At 33.3% G+C, this 18,658-nt stretch overlaps 2 protein-coding genes and 1 long non-coding RNA gene across 9 annotated transcripts; 1 reads left to right on the top strand and 2 right to left on the bottom strand.

Annotated features, from left to right (window-relative positions):
* Positions 1 to 1,233: 1,233 nt before the first annotated feature.
* On the bottom strand, positions 1,234 to 2,683 carry LOC111893809 (uncharacterized). Of its 2 annotated transcripts, none has more exons than XR_002850960.3 (3): positions 1,953 to 2,680; positions 1,729 to 1,845; positions 1,234 to 1,655 (listed from the first exon to the last, which is right to left on the bottom strand). XR_002850960.3 is itself a non-coding variant. In XM_023889893.3 (3 exons), exons 1-3 carry the CDS (start codon positions 2,597 to 2,599, stop codon positions 1,731 to 1,733), a joined length of 342 nt encoding a protein of 113 aa, XP_023745661.1. In that variant the 5' UTR covers positions 2,600 to 2,683; the 3' UTR covers positions 1,234 to 1,730. The 2 variants fall into 2 exon arrangements, 1 of the variants encoding a protein (XP_023745661.1); XM_023889893.3 differs by having other exon boundaries at positions 1,234 to 1,845; positions 1,953 to 2,070; positions 2,491 to 2,683.
* Positions 2,684 to 9,854: 7,171 nt separating this feature from the next.
* On the top strand, positions 9,855 to 12,544 carry LOC111893808 (uncharacterized). Of its 6 annotated transcripts, XR_006187890.2 has the most exons (8): positions 9,855 to 10,277; positions 10,489 to 10,587; positions 10,702 to 10,822; positions 10,912 to 11,292; positions 11,370 to 11,574; positions 11,725 to 11,897; positions 12,021 to 12,098; positions 12,242 to 12,544. It is a non-coding gene; the product is annotated as an uncharacterized LOC111893808 (long non-coding RNA). The 6 variants fall into 6 exon arrangements; XR_006187889.2 differs by lacking the exon at positions 12,021 to 12,098 and having other exon boundaries at positions 9,855 to 10,389; positions 12,167 to 12,544; XR_002850959.3 differs by lacking the exon at positions 12,021 to 12,098 and having other exon boundaries at positions 9,856 to 10,277.
* Positions 12,545 to 14,748: 2,204 nt separating this feature from the next.
* On the bottom strand, positions 14,749 to 18,426 carry LOC111893804 (delta(14)-sterol reductase). Its single transcript, XM_023889888.2, has 13 exons — positions 18,313 to 18,426; positions 17,885 to 18,002; positions 17,583 to 17,653; positions 17,230 to 17,286; positions 16,993 to 17,084; positions 16,781 to 16,828; positions 16,557 to 16,677; positions 16,425 to 16,471; positions 16,217 to 16,298; positions 16,068 to 16,144; positions 15,826 to 15,945; positions 15,364 to 15,438; positions 14,749 to 15,221 (listed from the first exon to the last, which is right to left on the bottom strand). The coding sequence occupies exons 1-13, from the start codon at positions 18,358 to 18,360 to the stop codon at positions 15,068 to 15,070; spliced, it is 1,110 nt and encodes a 369-aa protein (XP_023745656.1). The 5' UTR covers positions 18,361 to 18,426; the 3' UTR covers positions 14,749 to 15,067.
* Positions 18,427 to 18,658: the final 232 nt, after the last annotated feature.

The following is an 18,658-nucleotide window of genomic DNA, read 5'->3' as shown; positions in this document are numbered from 1 at the left end:
GGAATCGACTACTTCCCTGTTTTTTTCGTTCAACGACTTCCAAGTATGTGACTTCCCCTGATTCGAATCATTTGTTTTTTATATCAACTAATTGCGATGTTTCAAGGTTTGTGTTTTTGGTATTAATTGGAATCGTTTGCAACTCATACACATATATTAAGTTTACAAAGTTATTGGTAGTCCTTAATTTCAATTTTTTGGTCCTGTGTGCGGTCTGCAATGCTGCGTTTTTTTTTTTTTTTTTTGCTGAAGACATATACTTCATTGTTAAAAACAATTTGATTGGTTATAGCTAATTTAGGCAATTCATTATTCTAAAGAGCTAACTTCATGGTGCCTTCAAAAGTCTATATTTTGGATTAACTTGGATGAACTTCATCCAACTTATTGCAAACAATGAAAATTTGATAATAAAAAGCAACAAATGAATTGAATATGAGGTCATCGGTTGTAATGTATTTTAACGAATGATTTTTTTCTGTTTCGGGTTGTAATGTATTTTAATGAATGGTTTTTTTCTGCTCCGATTCCATGGAAGCCAATTAAGGTAAATCATACAAATTGTAATTCACATGAATTCATACAAATTGAAATTGACAAGAATTCTCACAAATTGCAATTGTTTGTTATTGTGTTTTTTATGTATAATGTTTCCATTATATTCAATATAAAACAATTTGGTGTTAATCTTTTATATGTGAAAAAAATTAAAGTATGAGAGTATTTTGTGAAAAATAAAAATATGAAAGTATTTTGTGAAAAAACGAAAAAATTAGGGTATTTTTTGAAAAAAAAAAAAACATAGCACGAGGGTATTTTGTTAAAAAAACGAAAGTATTAGGGTATTTTGTGAAAAAACTAAAGTATGTTGTCATTTTGGGTTAAAAATGTAAATTTGCTGCAATTACGGGTTAAAACTAAAGTATGTTGTCATTTTGGGTTAAAAATGTAAATTTGTTGCAATTACGAGTTAAAAACGAAAGTATGCTGTAATTTTGGGTTAAAAAGGTAAATTTGCTGCAATTACGGGTTAAAAACGAAAGTATGCTGTCATTTTGGGTTAAAAATGTAAATTTGCTGCAATTACGGGTTAAACATGAAAGTATGTTGTTATTTTGGGTTAAAAATGTAACTTTGTTGCTATTTCAGCTCAATCCACAAAATACATGGTTATATACTTTTTGTCAAAACATCCGTAAATCTGTTATCTCGATCCATAACACTTGTTGAGCGTGGGAAATACCATCTATTATGATCAATAATCACATACCATTCATGGATGTTTGGTTCATAAAAAAAATCGTATATATAAATACACAATGAGTAAAGTGACTTGAAATGACAAATAATTATTCTAATAAATTGCTAACAAACCATTATTCTAAAAATAATCATTTTTTTTCTCTTCAAGGTTCTCTCTTTGAAAATAGTTGATTTCACTTTACTTGAGAAACTCCCCCATGATATCTTCTCTCTTTGCAAGAATAAAGTATTCATAAGAAACATGGAGGTGATGAGTTACTTGAATGAATTCAGGGCACATGAGAGCCCAATCGCCAATCATCCCACCTCCATAGTAACACCTGATGTTGAGTTTCTCTCAGGCATTTCATCGAGCACCTTATGTGCACAACTTATCTTCTTCCCCAAATAACCTATTTAAATGACTTCAAGTCTATGAACTAGAAAGATGTTTGATACTTTTCAATCTTGTTAAGCATGTCTTACCATCACTGAACCATGAATATATCTATAATGATGCCAAGAATAAAGTTCCATAAGAGAATGGCGACCATGTTTCTTTCCCTGATCATCTTCAAAAAGCCAGCATGATTTTTCACCTTACTGAAGTCTCACAAAAACACATAATAGATGAATTAGTTAATTCATTAGAATCAGATGTTTGGACCATAATATTGTCCTTGTTCATTGATGTACATCCATCCACTCACATATGCAGGCTGGGCATACACAACATGACTTTTGTCGGTGGCATAGTAAAGGTGAAGAGCATTTTCTTTACTGCCACTTGTCTGGCAGTTTGTGTCCATTGCAAACTATATATATCACCTTGTGTCACAGATGGAAGAATATCATAACTGTTAGAATTCAAGAGCTCATAGCTACAAATTTTTGAATCATGTATGATAAAATTACACGTCTCCAAGAAAACCAATCTAACACTGATTTGGTTCGTATAGTACTTCTAACTTTCCCTAACAGGTTATGCTTGTAAAAATCTATGTTTATAATGCCCATTATCGATAACAACCTATGCTTTTAAGCTATATTGACACAAAATTTCACTATGGCATTTAATCAAGCACTTGGTGTACATTCCTAGATACAATCAAAAAACGACCTCAATTTGTGACGTGATTAACCAGAAAAAATTAATAAATATAGGATAATAACAAAAAAAAAAAACCTAATAGAAATAAGATGAATTTCTTTGTGATTAAATATGTTGGGAAGAATCGAAGGACTCACACTGAGTGTAGATAAATGCGATATCATCGAATCCATCTTCTGATTTATCGATAGATGTGATATGGAACGAAGCAGAAAAATAAGGCCATGTTAATGTAAACGGCGTCATGGTCGTTGATGGGAGATGATACGCGAATCTAGACTTGAACTAAAGGGTGTCCAATTCAAATAGAGTGACAAAAAAATTGAAAAAAATATATATTTTATTGGATCGGGTTGTCCGTAATACCTTGGTTATTACCAAATATCAAAGTTAATGATAAAACAAATATCGGTAACAATTATTAACTATATACAAACATTTGTATTAAATAAAAAAACTAATGACCTAACATCACATTTAAAATATTCTATGTTTTTAAGTTATGTATTAATACTCATATTTATAAAATTTAATATAAGTTATTAACATGAATTAACATCACTTCTTATTTCGAATATGTCATTGAGTTGAGATTTATAAATAATTTGGTCTAAACTTAAATTTAGTTTCGGTTTAAATCTTTATATTCTTTACATCAAAAACTTTTAAATTATCTAATAAAAATATGGGACATAGTAAAATAATAGGAAATATTAAACCCTACAGTAAAAGTATAGTACCTTTATCAATTGTCGGACAACATGTTTTTTCTCACAGTTTCCAATTTACAGGAAAAATGCTTTTCAAATCTTGTTCACTCCTCACTCAAAATCCACTTGCAATATTTCCAAGAGAAGAAATACTACTCCATTCTGTAGAACAAGCACCACTAACCGGAGAGGCGGAGAAGGGTGTTGAAGCATATGTTAGTAGACGAAGGAGACTATAGAGAGGTAAATAGGACAGCGACGGGATGTGGCGGCGAGCACCGGAGAGCAAGATAGCGGTTGATTGTGGAGGTCAAGGACGGCGGGCAGTGGTGGTGTACGATCCGGGAAACTCGATTTATATGAAAAATTAGTGAGATAGTGAAATTATTCGGTTGTTTGGTTGTTATTTATATTTTTTCTCACTTTCCGTTTCCTATTTTTTCTCACCGTTTCCATGTGATAAATTTTTATAATATATTACAATTATATATGGATTATTGTTATTGATTTGGTTTGGTTAAAAATTTCATGGGTGTCATTCCAAAATATTCAAGGGTGTCCTTAGAGAAAGTCTTATATACTGTGTAAATAAAATTTGAAAGTAAGGGGTGTCCAAGGACACCCTTTGAATGTATGTAGGGTCGCTCCTGATGATACGAAATGTGCCTCTTAGAATCCTTGAACCAGAGAAATAAAACGAAAAAAAAATGTTCCTGGGATTAATCAAGAACCGATGTTTTGGAAATAACGATGTTGAATAAGAAAGATTCTTAGCAGACGAAGGGGGTGTTTGTAAAAGTTCTTTTTCAAAAGGAAATGTTTAAAATGTGTTTGGATGTAAAAAAAAAATAAAATAAAATAAAATAAAAAAAATTACTCTAAAAGTATTTTGTGACATTTTGAATCATCTTCTTTTCCCTTTAACTAAAAGTTGTTTTCAAAATATCTTTTTTACTCTCTAAACAACTTTTTAATTTTTTGATTTTTTGAAAAAGTAAAAAGTCAAAAAGTTATTTTTAAAGCAATCTCAAACACCCTCGAAGTCTTAGAAAAATGAAGAAATAATCGGAATTGTGATAAATCATATCCCTTACCAAACGACGTAGTTTAAATGTTTGGGTACCTAAACTATATACCCTTGAAGATATATTCATTTTTCCCATATATATATATATATATATATATATATATATATATATATATATATATATATATATATATATATATAAGTTCAATTGAGAAAATAAAAAAAATTGAGAATTGGGGAATTATTCTCAGCCACTCATTTAATCTAACTTGTAAATATATTAATAACCTTCAATCGCAAATACATAACTATAGAGAATTCGATAACAGTTCGTTCATCATCAAAATTCCTCCTCCAACCTTCAACAATCATCCCGATGTCGTCAACTAAACCATTCTCAATGTCATCCAGTTAATCAATCATCGATATTCGTGGCTGGGAGGTTCGCTGTTCAAGACAGATTCGCAACCCAAATTCATCAATTTCATCGATTTCTTTGTTGAATACTCTGAATGTTCGTAGCTTGCAAGCATTTGTTAAAGTTCATAACAAATTTGGAACTGGAATTTCCCTGATTCGAAAACGAACTCAGTTGGAATCGGAATTTCTTCGTTGTTCGTAAATTGGAATCGGAGTTCAGGACTCGCAGTCACAGTCGACATTGAAGGACTCGAAATCAGTACTTACAGGTTCCTAATCGGATTTTCAGAAATCAAAATCAAAATGAGAAATTGATCAGACATAGGATGTCGTATCTGAAGTCAAAATCGGAAGTATATGATGATTTGGAATTGATAACTTGAATCGGAAGTATGATGTTTTTAACATTTTTAAAATAGTTAACTTGTATGCACTCCAACTGTTTGATAAAATGCATAAACTAAATTACCACGTTATATTCACATATGAATATGTTTTCTCACCTAAATCAGTATATGATTATTATAAACACAAAACAAATATGCAAGTTTGTATGTTATTCATATGTGAATAACATATAAAAATTACACATATTTGTGAAAATACCTTCTAATATTCATAAGTAAATATATTCACAAGTGAATATACCTTGTAATATTCATATGTGAATATATTGTGTAATATTTATAAGTAAAATATTCACAAGTGAATATACTATGTAATATTCACATGTGATATACCATGTAATACTATGTAATATTCACGTATGAAAATATCATTTAATATTCATAAGTGAATATACCATCTAATATTCACAAATGAATATATCATGTTAATATTTACAAGTGAATGCACCGTCTAATATTTAAATATGAATATATTATGTTTATTATATGTTATATTCATATATGAATGGTATTTAAATTGTAAAAAAAAAAAAATTAATCATATTTTTTATTCATAGGTGAATAACAAATGCACTGTAAGAAAATCTGATGCATTTTTATTCACTTATGAATAACGATAGCTGAAAATATAAAAAAAAATTATTTTATCTTAAAACTATATCAATATGGATGTCTATTTGTAGAGAATAAAAAAATCATGAATTTTGGTATATTTAAAATCATTTTTCGATAAAAAATAGATTCTTAAAAATTAAAAAAAAAAAAAAAAAAAAACGAAAAAAACTATGTTTTTGTATATATATAGGTAATGATTAGCATAATTTAAGGAAATATGTTTTGCTGGAAAACACATGTCTATTCATTTCCCATTTCCGCTGGTACGACGGAGGCTTTTGCGGCAAAAATAAATGAGTGGCTGAGAATGATTCCCCTATTCTCAACATTTTTTTCTTAATTGAACCCTCATCTATATATAGAGAGAGTGGTTCAAATGAGAACCAAAAAGGTTAAGAACCCTAAGAACCATTTTTTTTAATGTTTTCATTAAGAGTATTTTGGACAAATCAAACATTAATATAATATTAAACAAACTTTTCCACACCTTAGTTTACCACTAGTTGTCACTTGTCATATGACCACCACCGACGAACCACCACCGGAGTAACAAATGCATTCACAAATTTTTATTCATATTCACAGCTTAATAGGACAAACACAATAACTAATATTTCTCTAGTAATAACTTTTGACATATACATTTTTATTTTTGCAGCCAAATATATCAAATTTAATGAAAAAAATAGAATTATGCCATGATAAATTCTTTTTTTCCTGCTCTGCATTGTAAATCTCTTTAAAAAAAGTATATTGTCTAGAAGACATATTCACAGTTTAATAAAATACTAATTCGCTACTTCACATTCTCTTATTTTCATGCATGCATTTACTCATATTATAGCACAAAATTTAAATAAAATACACAATTTACAGTCCATTATCAGTTTAATACATAAAATTCACAATTTAATACATGCCATTATACACTAATTCACATATTCAAAGAAGTCAAACTCAAACTCGACCACCACCACCATCATCAACTACAATATACATGCGGCCCAGCTTGCCACGCTTCCTGAACCCAATGACACATTTACAAGGTGACACCTTCACGAGCACCATGTCCCCAACCTAGAATTCCAAGTCTGGTCACCTCTTATCTGCATAACTCTTATGCCGGCTCTGTGTCGTCTAAAGTTTACTGTGAACCTACTTAATCAATTTTGTCATCTTGAGTACTACCTCCATACTCCCCATGACCCGCTAACCGACCTTAACCCAACATATAGGGGTTCTACAGTCCCCCCCCCCCCCCCCCCTCGTAGAGCATCTCAAAAAGAGGTCGATCAATGTTGGCGTGATAAATGTTGTTATACGAAAATTCTGTCAAAGGAAGATATGTATCCCAACTACCACTGAAGTCTAGTACACAAGCCTGCAACCTGTCCTCCAAGGTCTGGATAGTCCTGTAACGACCCAATTTTCACGTCTAAAAATTTTGTTTTAAAAACATTACTTTAGAAAACACCAACAGTTAAAAACATTGTTTAATCAAACCATAACACAACGTAGACCATGTTTAAAAGTCAAGTTATACAACCCATCAAAATATCAGAGTACAAATCCCAGAGAATCTCGTAAATGCGGAAACCAGTGAGTGTGCATGATGTGCCGCTACCGCGCCAGCTCCTTCCCCTTCGATGAAGAGGCACCTGAAATCAAAACTGTAAATTGTAAACGCAAAGCTTAGTGAGTTTCCCCCATCGTACCACATACCATACAAACACATAACATATATACTGCCAGGCTATTCTGGGGTGCCTGACTACCCGGTACGGCCATTCTGGGGTGCCGACCTACCCATACGGCCATTCTGGGGTGCCGTCCTACCCGTGTCAAGCCATTCTTGGGTGCTGACTACCCATGTCAAGCCATTCTGGGGTGCTGACTACCCATGTCAAGCCATTCTGGGGTGCTGACTACCCATCGGTCCTAACAACCGATCCTCGGGGACTGGTCCCCTCCTACTACCTCTACCGCATAACATAACATACCAGCATGCAAACATATCATCACGTACTGTCAGACATTTCTGGGGTGTCTGACTACCCTTCGGTCCTAACAACCGAACTCTACTACTATCACATATAACGTATCATGCTAACATATAACATAACAGGTAGTAGCAACCAAGATGACATCACAAAGACAATCATCTAACATACGACTCCTACTGGTGGGTCGGCATTGTGGCCTTAGACCCACTGCTACTGGAAGGGAACTCACCTCGAAGTAGCTGCTGATCTGATCGGGAACTGATTGCCTACTGCTGCTGCTCCAAAAATCCTCCGGCTGCAATTCCCACAACGTACTCAATCAAACACTGCTAACTGCCCTTTGGGTAAAATGACTATTTTACCCCTGATCATGCCCTAAGCCAAAGTCAGAGTCAACTTTCAGTTGACCCGACTCGCCGAGTTGGCTCTCCAACTCGCCGAGTCCCTACCCAAACGTTGCCCTGAATCCTGATCCTACTCGTCGAGTTAGGCGACGACTCGACGAGTTTGCCTTCTAACCGATATTCAAATCCTTCATCCTACTCGCCGAGTTGTATGAACAACTCGTCGAGTTCATCTTCATCCGATGAACACTTATGCTAAGACTCGCCGAGTTTTATGAACAACTCGCCGAGTCTGTTCTTGATCTAAGGAGATTGCCTTGAACTCGCCAAGTCAGGGCATTGACTCGTCGAGTTCCTCCATAGATGAGTTCAGCTTCCAACTCACTGAGTCACGCCCCGTGACTCACTGCACACTCGACACTACGAAAAGGGGATAAACTCGGAGACTCGCGAGCAGACTCGTCGAGTCACATGAACGACTCACCGAGTCGTTGCCATGCACCCACTAAATATACAGATTTGCTCGATTCCAGTCCATGCCATTCACAGATCTGGACTTCTAGAACACGAATCACACGTAAAGTTTCCAACTTTACGTGTAGATATTCACCCATAAGGGTTTTAAGGTTCAAAATGTACTCAAGAGGGTAGACATAGGGTCTTCATGCAATGAGGGTCCATAAAGGCAACAGATCTGAGCTCCTGGAGCTCAACCATGCCTAGATCTAAGGACCAATCAGCCTATAACGAGATAATTTGCACATACAAACTTGGGGATTGGCTCAAGAATGACTTTCATGAAGTAATAAGCATAGAAACAGGGGAAAAACGGATTATACCTCAAAGGAACTGCTGAAAGAGTGCAAAGATGCCAGGATCCTTTCCTTCCTCTTGATCTACTTCCCCTTCTTGCCTCAACACCTTCAAGAACACACACAATAGCCTCAAACTCTCAAGGAACAAGCTTAGAACGAGGGTTGGGAGCTCTGGGGCGTGAATGGGGGCTGGCCTGGGAAGGTTATGCTGTTTAAATAGGGTGCAAACCCCTGAAACTTAGGGTTTCATCCAACAGCGGTGACTCGCCGAGTCCAGAATATGGACTCGCTGAGTCGCCAACTTAAAATGGTCCTGGGTCCCGTCCTTACTCGGCGAGTCTGACCTATGACTCGCCGAGTCCAAGGCAAAAAGAAAGAGAATACTCAAATAAGATTCACGTACCAGGAACCAGGTGCTACAAATCTCCTCCACTTATTTTAGACTTCGTCCTCGAAGTCTGCTGCTCGATCCTGAAACAGCTCGGGGTAATGCTCCATCATCTCGTCCACCGGCTCCCAAGTCCACTCCGAACCCTTGCGGTGCTGCCATTGCACCTTCACTAGCTCCACCCTCTTGTTCCTCAAATCCTTCGACTTCCTGTCGAGGATTGCAATTGGGCGCTCAATGTAATTCAGGATGGCATCAACCTGAATATCCTCCAATGGCATTAATGCCGAATCGTCCACTAGGCACTTCCGCAGCTGAGAAACATGGAAAGTGTTGTGGATCTGGCTGAGCTCGGCTGGCAGATCCAGCCTATAAGCCTACTTTCATCGCCCTTCCCTCAACGCGCTTATTGTAGTAATTTTTGGTATATAATTTGTATGCTGCTTAACGGAGATTTGCTGCTTCTCGCTTTTCCTCTAGCATGTCAAAATTTTGATGCAAATCTCTATTCGTCTCAGCTAGGTTAAAGGATTTCACAGTACTTGGAAGCTAAAGGAATAGACGTCACATCATATATAATATACAACACATCATATATATATATATATATATATATATATATATATATATATATATATATATATATATATATATATATATATACTATATTATTAAAGATATTGGACATTTCTTGAAATTTAAGAGGTACAAAACCCAATACATTGAATACAAACATATTATGCTTACCACTTACTTTTCATCGTATACACTTTTTGCTGAAGCTTACATTATGTAGATTTCCTTTTGTTAAAAAAAACCCTAAATTCCTCTGCACATCTGTCAAAGTCGTCGTTTCTCATATTTCACTTCTGTCTCCCTCCTTATTCTCTTCAATCTCCGGCAAGCCTCCGTAACAACCAGCCTCCTTAAGCCGTTGCCACCATCAATGCCAATGTCACACATCGTTCACAGGTACCACTAACCCTAATTTTCCTCCACCATCGCCACCAGAAACACACACTAAACAAGAAAAAAGTCCCCATTATAAACCGATTCTCACTTCCCCTTTCTCCCACACTACAATTACACCATCAGCCACCACCATCCATTTTCCTGCATTGCACCACATCTCCTACGACGAACCCCCAACACGATCTGTTGTTATTGGGTTAAAAGTCAACAAATACCTTTGAAGGTACTCCAAATACATGAATTTTTATAGTGTGGATTAAGTTTCTCAACATTTCTCATATTTCATAACTTCATCTGGTATTCACAAAATAGATTTTGAAGCATTTGTGCTTAAGGTATAGCTTGATAGATGTAATTATCAGGGATGTTTGTGTGTTTGTTAATACGATCAACAACCTTGATTTTTTTTTCTTATTTTCACTAATATTTCGTAGGTGAAACCACTAATTTGACATGAGGATCAAGTTGAAAGACTTCCCAGAAGTATCATTTGGGATGCTTGTAAAATCTAAAAGCCAATTTAGGGATCGAATGTATATGTTATACCTTGGCCTTTGTCTATTTTCAGAATTTGTAATCTTTTAGTTGTATGACTGCAAGTGAGAGGGTTTCATTCACTGATTTCTGCAATGCACTCCTTTGACCAGGTGTTTCAGGGCTTTTAAGGTTTACAACTATAACATCTGTTGACAAGGCTGAACATGGCCTAGAATGTCCAAGCTACCTCTACCCTCGCCAAGGAATTCTCAGTTCATATGACCATGCTTCGTAAGTTCCCTTTGATACAATACATGTTTTTTATAATTAATGTGTTGACCTTTTTCCTTTGTTCTTTTGACTTTTGACTTGATGCACAGGATTCGACATGGTCACCAAGTATAGACACAAGTTGTTGTCATTTTGCTCTTCACATAGTTGTTGCCAATGGCCCGATTGTGATGGGAAATTCAAGAATGACTTCATGTTCTTACTTTATTTTTTGTTTTCTCTTAATGGATATGTTCAAGGTTTCATACAATGTGTGGAATTTTGGTCAGATTGTTTCTATGCCGAGGGATGCATGGTAAAAAGTGAAGGTGCCCAAAAGAAGTCTTTCACAAATCAAAGCAAGTGCAAAATCGTTGTATCACATGGCCATCATTACTAATTCAGGGACATGGAGTTATAATTTTGAAAACAAATGGATCAAAGGTGCAGCTGGATACTTTTTAGTATGGGATCAATAGCAAAGATCTTAGGTACTTCATTTTTTTTTTTTGTTTTGGTACCATTTTTTGTTAGGGCATTTACCATTAACAAAATGTTGTTTATATAGGTCAACCATGTCGGTTTGCCATAAATATAATTACCTGTTGACATGTGTACTACCCATGACTCGGTTCAAAAAAATTGATATCACTGAGGTTCATTTTTGAACAGCCCAGTTGAATACATCGACAACAATGACATTGCAGCAATGGAGTCAATCGAGAGGAAAACATGCAGTAACCTAAACATCTCTGATCATGTTGAAACAACAGGTACTGATTTCAAGTAAGGCATATGCAGAATTTATATAAAACTGTTATTAAGGCGTATTCAAGTCTTAATATATCCCTTATCAATATTAAAACCTTGAGATTTCAAAATCTGATACGAAGGCACCTTACTTTTGTTTCTTTTTGTTTTAGGGGGATGTCAAACAGTTACTCGGACTTGACTAAGAAGTTTCAGGCATTGAGCTAAACCTTAATATAAATCTGAATCACTAGGCCTTATCTTCATTTAAACTATCTGATTTTCACTAAAAATGGCTTCTTCAACACTAGATTCTCAAAGTTTAAGCATGCGAAGTTGAAGTAAGGTAAGACATGTCACTTGTTTTACGATTTATTTTATTATTATTATTATTATTATTATTATTATTATTATTATTTTTTCTTTTTTTTTTTTTTTATAAATGAGACTTATTTTGTGCTTTATCCAGAACACTAAACACTGACACCCAGAAGAATTATTGTGTACCATTATTGTATAGGTTGATTTTAAGCTTGGCATTTGCTAGGTAAAGTAAAAAAAAAAAATCTAACAATATTCTATTTTCTATGTCGATTTTTTTGGTTGGTGTTTAAGCTACTGCCCATGATATTCACTTTCATTGAGATCATCCTGATATGCATTGGGGTCATGTGATAAACTTATGAATAGGGATTTTGAGAGCATGAACCCATGTCAGTTCTTGTATGTCGTACACCAAAGACAAAGAAATGTCAAGGCAGAAGCGTGAAGATGAACAAAGAGTTTATTGCCCATATATTAAAAAAAGATCTAAGTATGTTGTTATAAACATAAGTTTTTACTTTCATTACCCAATAGTTTTGTTGGATTTATCCTTATATTAAAAACAAGTTTATGAGGTAGCCGTTTTAGGTACGTTTTCCGAATTTATGTTGGTTGATAAATAATAGTTGACATTAATTATGTAAATCAAAATTGAGGAACTTCACTTAATAGTTGGTTGATAAATAATAGTTGACATTAATTATGTTGGTCAAGCTGATTAAAGGTCTATGTAAATCAAAATTGAGGAACTTCACTTATGAGCTTTTGGTTGATGATAATTGGATTTTATCAATTAAATTTGTAGCTTTGCTCCTCTAAAATAGTGAATTTGGTGGGTCTTAATTTTTTTGGAAGGTATCCACGCACTAAAACATGTACATTGATGTAGTATTAGAAAATAAAGCAATATATGTGTTATAGACTTTGTGTGTGTGACATGTGGCAGGGTTGTAACATAAAGAAATGAAAGTAAATTACCATTTCTTGCTTATAAATGAAAGTAAGCTGCTATTTTGCACTTTAAGTTTAAGAAAATGCAAGAAATAGCAAATTACTTTCGAAGTAAAGTGGACTAAAGATGGAAAAAATGTTAGTTTAATCATTGTTTTGGGTTAACCGCAATAGGATGGGAAAATAGATAGATTGTATGAAAAAGATTAAAGGTATGTTGCTATTAGTTATAAAAAATAAAAATACCTAATTTAATTTTATAGCATCATATTATTGTTCGTTTTGTGTTTGTGAAATGAAACTAAAAAAAAATCCAAAATACTCTAGCATATTAATCCACATTTCAGAAATTAATATACTTTTGTTATAATTCAGTTAATTGTTTCAGTTAATTATTTTTTTGTAATTTTTTTGTTTTGTTCAAATGAAAGTTTTCGTGTGGAATTTTAAAATATGTACCGGACATCTTGTAGATGTAGATGTAATCTGCACTTGCATATATTATCATCACAATAAATATTTTTTTAAAAATTATATGACCAAAAGATACATGCAAGATTTCCATGTCAATATTTATTCTTCTATTAGGTTGGGGGTTGTCAATCTTGCCACGATCTACATAGGCGCTACCTAGGATTTGTCATACTGTTTCAAAATTTTGTCATTTACGGGACGTACATTTCCATTTTTGCATGTTAAAAAAATTGAAAAAAAAATAAGTCATCGTGATTGGTTGGTCAAAAAGTCAAATGGGGGTAACAGAGAAGAATGCTCAGCAATAAGTTGCCGAATAGAGTTGTCATTTTTGCCGTGTTGCACTCATGGTGTGGTGTGCCAAATGTCAAGTAGACAAATGTCAAATGGTTGGTGAGACCACTCCGCATAGCTTTAGTTCTCTTTCAATTTGTTGTTTTTCTTGAATACCTACCACGTTAAGTGATCATAAAGACATTTTATAGATATTAATCTAATGATATTGGTTAAATATCTAAAACACACAGAAAGTGGAAAACCCACATTATTTTAGGAGAACTATCAACAAATGTTTTTTTTTTTTAAATAATTAATTTAAATTAACATTTATATAGTTATAGTCAAAACATCTAAGTTTCTACAAATCATAATTATACTGAAAAATAAAGATTTAATCGGGTTTCTAATTAACAATGTGCATTTAAACAAAAAACATCAACATACTTATATTTTTAATCCAAAACAACAAATAAAAATGGAGATTTCTGAAAGACAAATAAACACCGAAAGGAAACGATTCATTGAAAAATAATTTGTGTTACTTGAATTATATCATGTTTCCGAATGGAAATAATTTCGAAACTAACTATTCGCCTTGGCAAACTTTATGTGCCATATACAAAAATATTAGTGAAACCTAACGAACAATTTAACGACACGAAGTTTGTACATCAAATATGATGTATAAAGAAGTGTTATACAATTAATAATATACAATCAATCATTTGTTAGTATATTTGTGAGGAATCCCATCTTTTCGTTTTTAAATTATCATTGATTCCATTTTTGCTAACGTGACTCTTATTTATATTTGTTTAGATGTACTAAACTACTTGCATAAAAGAACTAATCGTCTATAAAAACGAATTTATGAAAAAATTGTTCACATCCGTCGCTTGGCACGGGTAAACGGCTAGTATATATATATATATATATATATATATATATATATATATATATATATATATATATATATATATATATATATATATATATATATATATATATATATATATATATATATATATATAAAGGTAGTGGTAGTAAAAAATATGATTACCAAGTTCTTTTATCCAAAAAAGTTATTGAAAAAATATAAATGTCCGTTGATGTCCTTTTTTTTGTTCAAAATATGTATAAAAAAAAAAATCAAACATTTTATTTAAAAATGTAGCAAATTAAACGTTAAATTTTCCATAATACGAAACAAACTACAAGGTCTTTAGCCACTAAAATGGACAAAACATACAAATTGCAAACAAAAAACAAAACCTCAAATTCCGTTGCATCAAACACTTAGCCACAAAAGTTTTTCTTCCTTGCAAGAACACTACTTGTACCATGCACACCCTTCAAATCAAAATGGCTGACCATCCCAAACTTTTTTTAAAAATATATATATATCAAAGGTCTCAATCGGGGTTGACTTTCCGACAATTGAGGTTGACTTTCCAACAATTAAGGTTGACTTTTTGCAACTCAATTAACCTAGTAAACATATGGTAGAATTCTCCATGGAACAGCCTTGCGATATTCTGCCCAGACCTCTTTGTATTTGTGTGCACATCTGGATTCGTCTCTTCTCTCTCGCCAGATCAGCAGAATCAGAAGATAAATTGGATAAAAATATGGAACTGGAGAACTGCAATCACATGGTTCATATTTAAAACATCATAAACTAACTAGTAGTTGACTTTTCAAGTCAAAACAAATAAATTTAACTTGGATGCTATAATAAACAAATAAATCAAACTACAATGATGTAATTTAAGTAATAAATTTACCTGATCCCACAGGGTAAGCTGAAGGATAGGGCCAATAACAGATCTCCAAGGTAATTGCAGTGCCTTGCTATTCCCCTTCATAAATAAATAATTAAATAAAAAAAAACATGATTATTGTGAATTTAAAAAGGTAGTAGGAATGAAACAAATAATAATTAGAAACTAAAATACTGATTCAAACACGTAAACATGATGCATTATTTCATAAAAGTCCAAGAAATTTCTTCAAGCATTTCTCTGTAGGGGTATTTTCAAAGATGAGGGTATTAACGTCATTTTGATGATGAAAATGAGGAGGGCGTTAATCTTGTAAGCTTAGTTTTGACTTGATCGAGACTTAATACAGAAAACAATGGAAATGAATCGTGCCTCATTAAGCATTTAAGCCCCAACTTTTTACGAATTTGCCCTCATCTACTCATTTCTCAAATATTATTTAAACAGATTTATAAAGAAAATTACCAATAACCAGAAACCAGTAATTTCCCTCCAACAACTTTTGGAGGCCTACCCCATATCAATGCTTTTGGATTCTTCTTAAAGTCATGTTTTTGCTTATTAGCTCCTCTAAAAACCAGATACCTACAAAACATTTTAACCAAATTGCAAACTTAGCATATGAAATAGTAGGGGTAGGGGTAGGGTAGGGGTAGGGGTAGGGGTGAGGGTAATAAAAACAAATTTTCATCTTGGAAAATGATTACCCAATCACAAACACACAGCAATTTGCAATCATTGCAGCTGTTGTTAACTCCACCTTATTACTCAAAAGCCACCAACCCTAATCACAAAAACCATAATTTAAATGTTTTTTTAATTATTAGTTTTGGAAATCTTGAAATATGTTATATACCTGAATGCTAAATGTGAAGGGAATCCACACTAGATCTCCAAATACTAGCATGAATCCTAGCCTCTCTGCAATTATATCCCATCTAAAAAAAATGAAATATTAAAGAACAAAAATGATTATTACATCTAATACTAAAAGAATCATGTGAACATATGACAAACAAAATAACTAATTGGTTTCTTTGATTTTCATTAGGAGAAAAACTTACGTGGATGTCATGTATTCCTCATAAAAGAAGTAATCCATGATGTATATCTGAAAGGGTAAACAAAGAAAGGAATCAAGATTATATTATTTTAGAAAAATAATATCATAAAAATGAAAATTTAGACCTAATTACCACACAAAAAAGCTGGTAGAGGATCATTGATTGGCTCAAGTTAGCATCTTGGATAGATTTTGCAAGAACTGAAAGATTAATGAGAAGCCACCCCATCATTCCAGCTCTCACAAAGAAAAATCTACAAAAAGATAAGTGTTTTTGAGCCCTAAATAATACTTTGGAAATATCATAAATCTTGATCTTGAAAATAAGTTGAATCATTAGTTATGGTGATTACATACTTGAGGTCAACACCCATGAAGCTTGGATTCAACTGTATCCCAAACCACCTGTTTGATGAAATTGTAGGAAAGAAAAAATAAATAAATGAGTCTGCATTAAGTCAAAAAAGAAACATGAATATATAGCTTACTGAATTAAGTCAGGTCCCATTAAGTCCATTAAGTGAAAAAGAAACAACACCTTAATGGACTATAATGCCCCTTCAACTTACCAGTCATCAAGTATGTTTCCAGTGATGTGAGGCTTTAGAGATGCACTTTGATCTTTAGATTTGCATCCAGCAACATAAAGTAACAATGTGACCTAAAATTTACAAGGGTAGAAACAGGAAAATGGTTAAAGTTATATTTGGTGTAGGAGTTCATTTTACCATTTTACAATTTTACCATAATCCAATGATATTAAATAGGTCAATCAATGTAAGTTAAAAACTCAAATAGGAACTTACAATAACACTGAAGATAAAAGTTGTTGATAAGAGCTCAAGCCCTCGGTCTGATATTGCCTATAAAAATTCATATGTCAGACATATTTTTGGATGTAGAAAGATCATGCAAACCTAAACACATTATTTAAAACTAAAATGGATATCACATCATTGGAATCTGAACAAGTCATGCTTATTTTTGGAGTATATTAAAAAACTTTTGAAGGAAAAACATATATAAGGGTCAACGAAAATCTTTCTAAAGAAAGGCATGAAGCAGATTCAGATTGAATTATGCAGAGATATATGGTGATAGAATGATTTGCATAGTTTCCATATGATGACTTTGTTATACAGTTTCAGGGAGCACATACAGTGAGTGATACATAATCCATCCAAGCTCCAATGATAAGTAGTCCAACCAGCAAAAGAAGTGATAGCATTCCTGAAAGCAGAAATTTACCAGAGTGTAAGATAACTGCCTGAAAATTAGATGCAAAAGGTACTTTTAAGAAAAATTGCACTTGATCAGGATACATCCATATCAGCTTTTGTGATAGAACTTTGATTTTGATTACATTTTTCAATTATATGTCATTTCTTAAGGAATCAACTGTACATTACATAGATCCAAAATTCGTCTACTTGTAAAGTTTCAATTAGGGCAAGAAATTACCATTACAGCGATAATGAAGTCTAGTTCCATCAGATAGATTCGCTCCAGGAATAAGCTTTCCAGGTAAAATAGATCCAGCAATGCCCAAGTAACTAAAGAATCCCAATAATAAACCAACCTAATAAAACAAGCGGTTAGTGTTCTTCAAATCATGACATACAGATACATTTCTTTCTAAATTTTCGGAACATGATATAGTATTACAATGCAGTGCCCCAAATCAAAAGTGAACGAAGGCAAAAAAATTAAAAAATTTATTGTGTTCAATCAAACATCAGAAACCAGTAGAAGTGGTTTATGCCTGTGTCAAATGATCTATGGCGAAGCCCACATACAATTTCACTATATACGCTCATATCAGAGTAGAAAATGGATCGATAATCTCAATGTGTGTGTATGTGTAGACAAGTACCCAATTACTCACGTACAGAAGTCCATGAGGGAATGAAGGAGATGATAAGTGAAGTGAAGTCCATCTATGCAGATTTCCAAGTAAACTCCGTCACTGTGGAGTACTCCCTTCCTCTTCTCTATTTCTACTCTTCACTTTGGATTTTTGTAATTTTATTTACAGCCCTTTCATTTTGGTAATTAACGATTTCAGTCCCTCTACGTTAGGTAGCCTGCTTCACAAATATTTCCTCTAAAAATGGAATATCTTTACAAAACTCGCAAAATGCATGACACATGGTTAGGTCTTAGAACTTCCCAAAATATACGACAATGTTGGAGACAAATTATATGGTCTCCATGTAAGATTAGGGCTATATTAAT

The sequence above is a fragment of the Lactuca sativa genome, chromosome 2, assembly GCF_002870075.4.
Source record: "Lactuca sativa cultivar Salinas chromosome 2, Lsat_Salinas_v11, whole genome shotgun sequence".
NCBI lineage: Eukaryota > Viridiplantae > Streptophyta > Magnoliopsida > Asterales > Asteraceae > Lactuca > Lactuca sativa.
This window is presented reverse-complemented; position numbering and strand designations above follow the sequence as displayed.

What these genes read in the sequence shown, in the direction of transcription:
- LOC111893809 (XM_023889893.3), bottom strand. Translation starts at nt 2,599, where the DNA reads ATGACGCCGTTTACATTAACATGGCCTTATTTTTCTGCTTCGTTCCAT. An exon ending in CGCATTTATCTACACTCAGT is followed by an intron (nt 2,071 to 2,490) that starts GTGAGTCCTTCG and finishes CTGTGACACAAG; the next exon opens with GTGATATATATAGTTTGCAA. An exon ending in TGTATGCCCAGCCTGCATAT is followed by an intron (nt 1,846 to 1,952) that starts GTGAGTGGATGG and finishes GTGAGACTTCAG; the next exon opens with TAAGGTGAAAAATCATGCTG.
- LOC111893804 (XM_023889888.2), bottom strand. Translation starts at nt 18,360, where the DNA reads ATGGACTTCACTTCACTTATCATCTCCTTCATTCCCTCATGGACTTCT. An exon ending in TGGATTATGTATCACTCACT is followed by an intron (nt 17,287 to 17,582) that starts GTATGTGCTCCC and finishes GAATTTTTATAG; the next exon opens with GCAATATCAGACCGAGGGCT. An exon ending in GAGGAATACATGACATCCAC is followed by an intron (nt 16,299 to 16,424) that starts GTAAGTTTTTCT and finishes CATTTTTTTTAG; the next exon opens with ATGGGATATAATTGCAGAGA.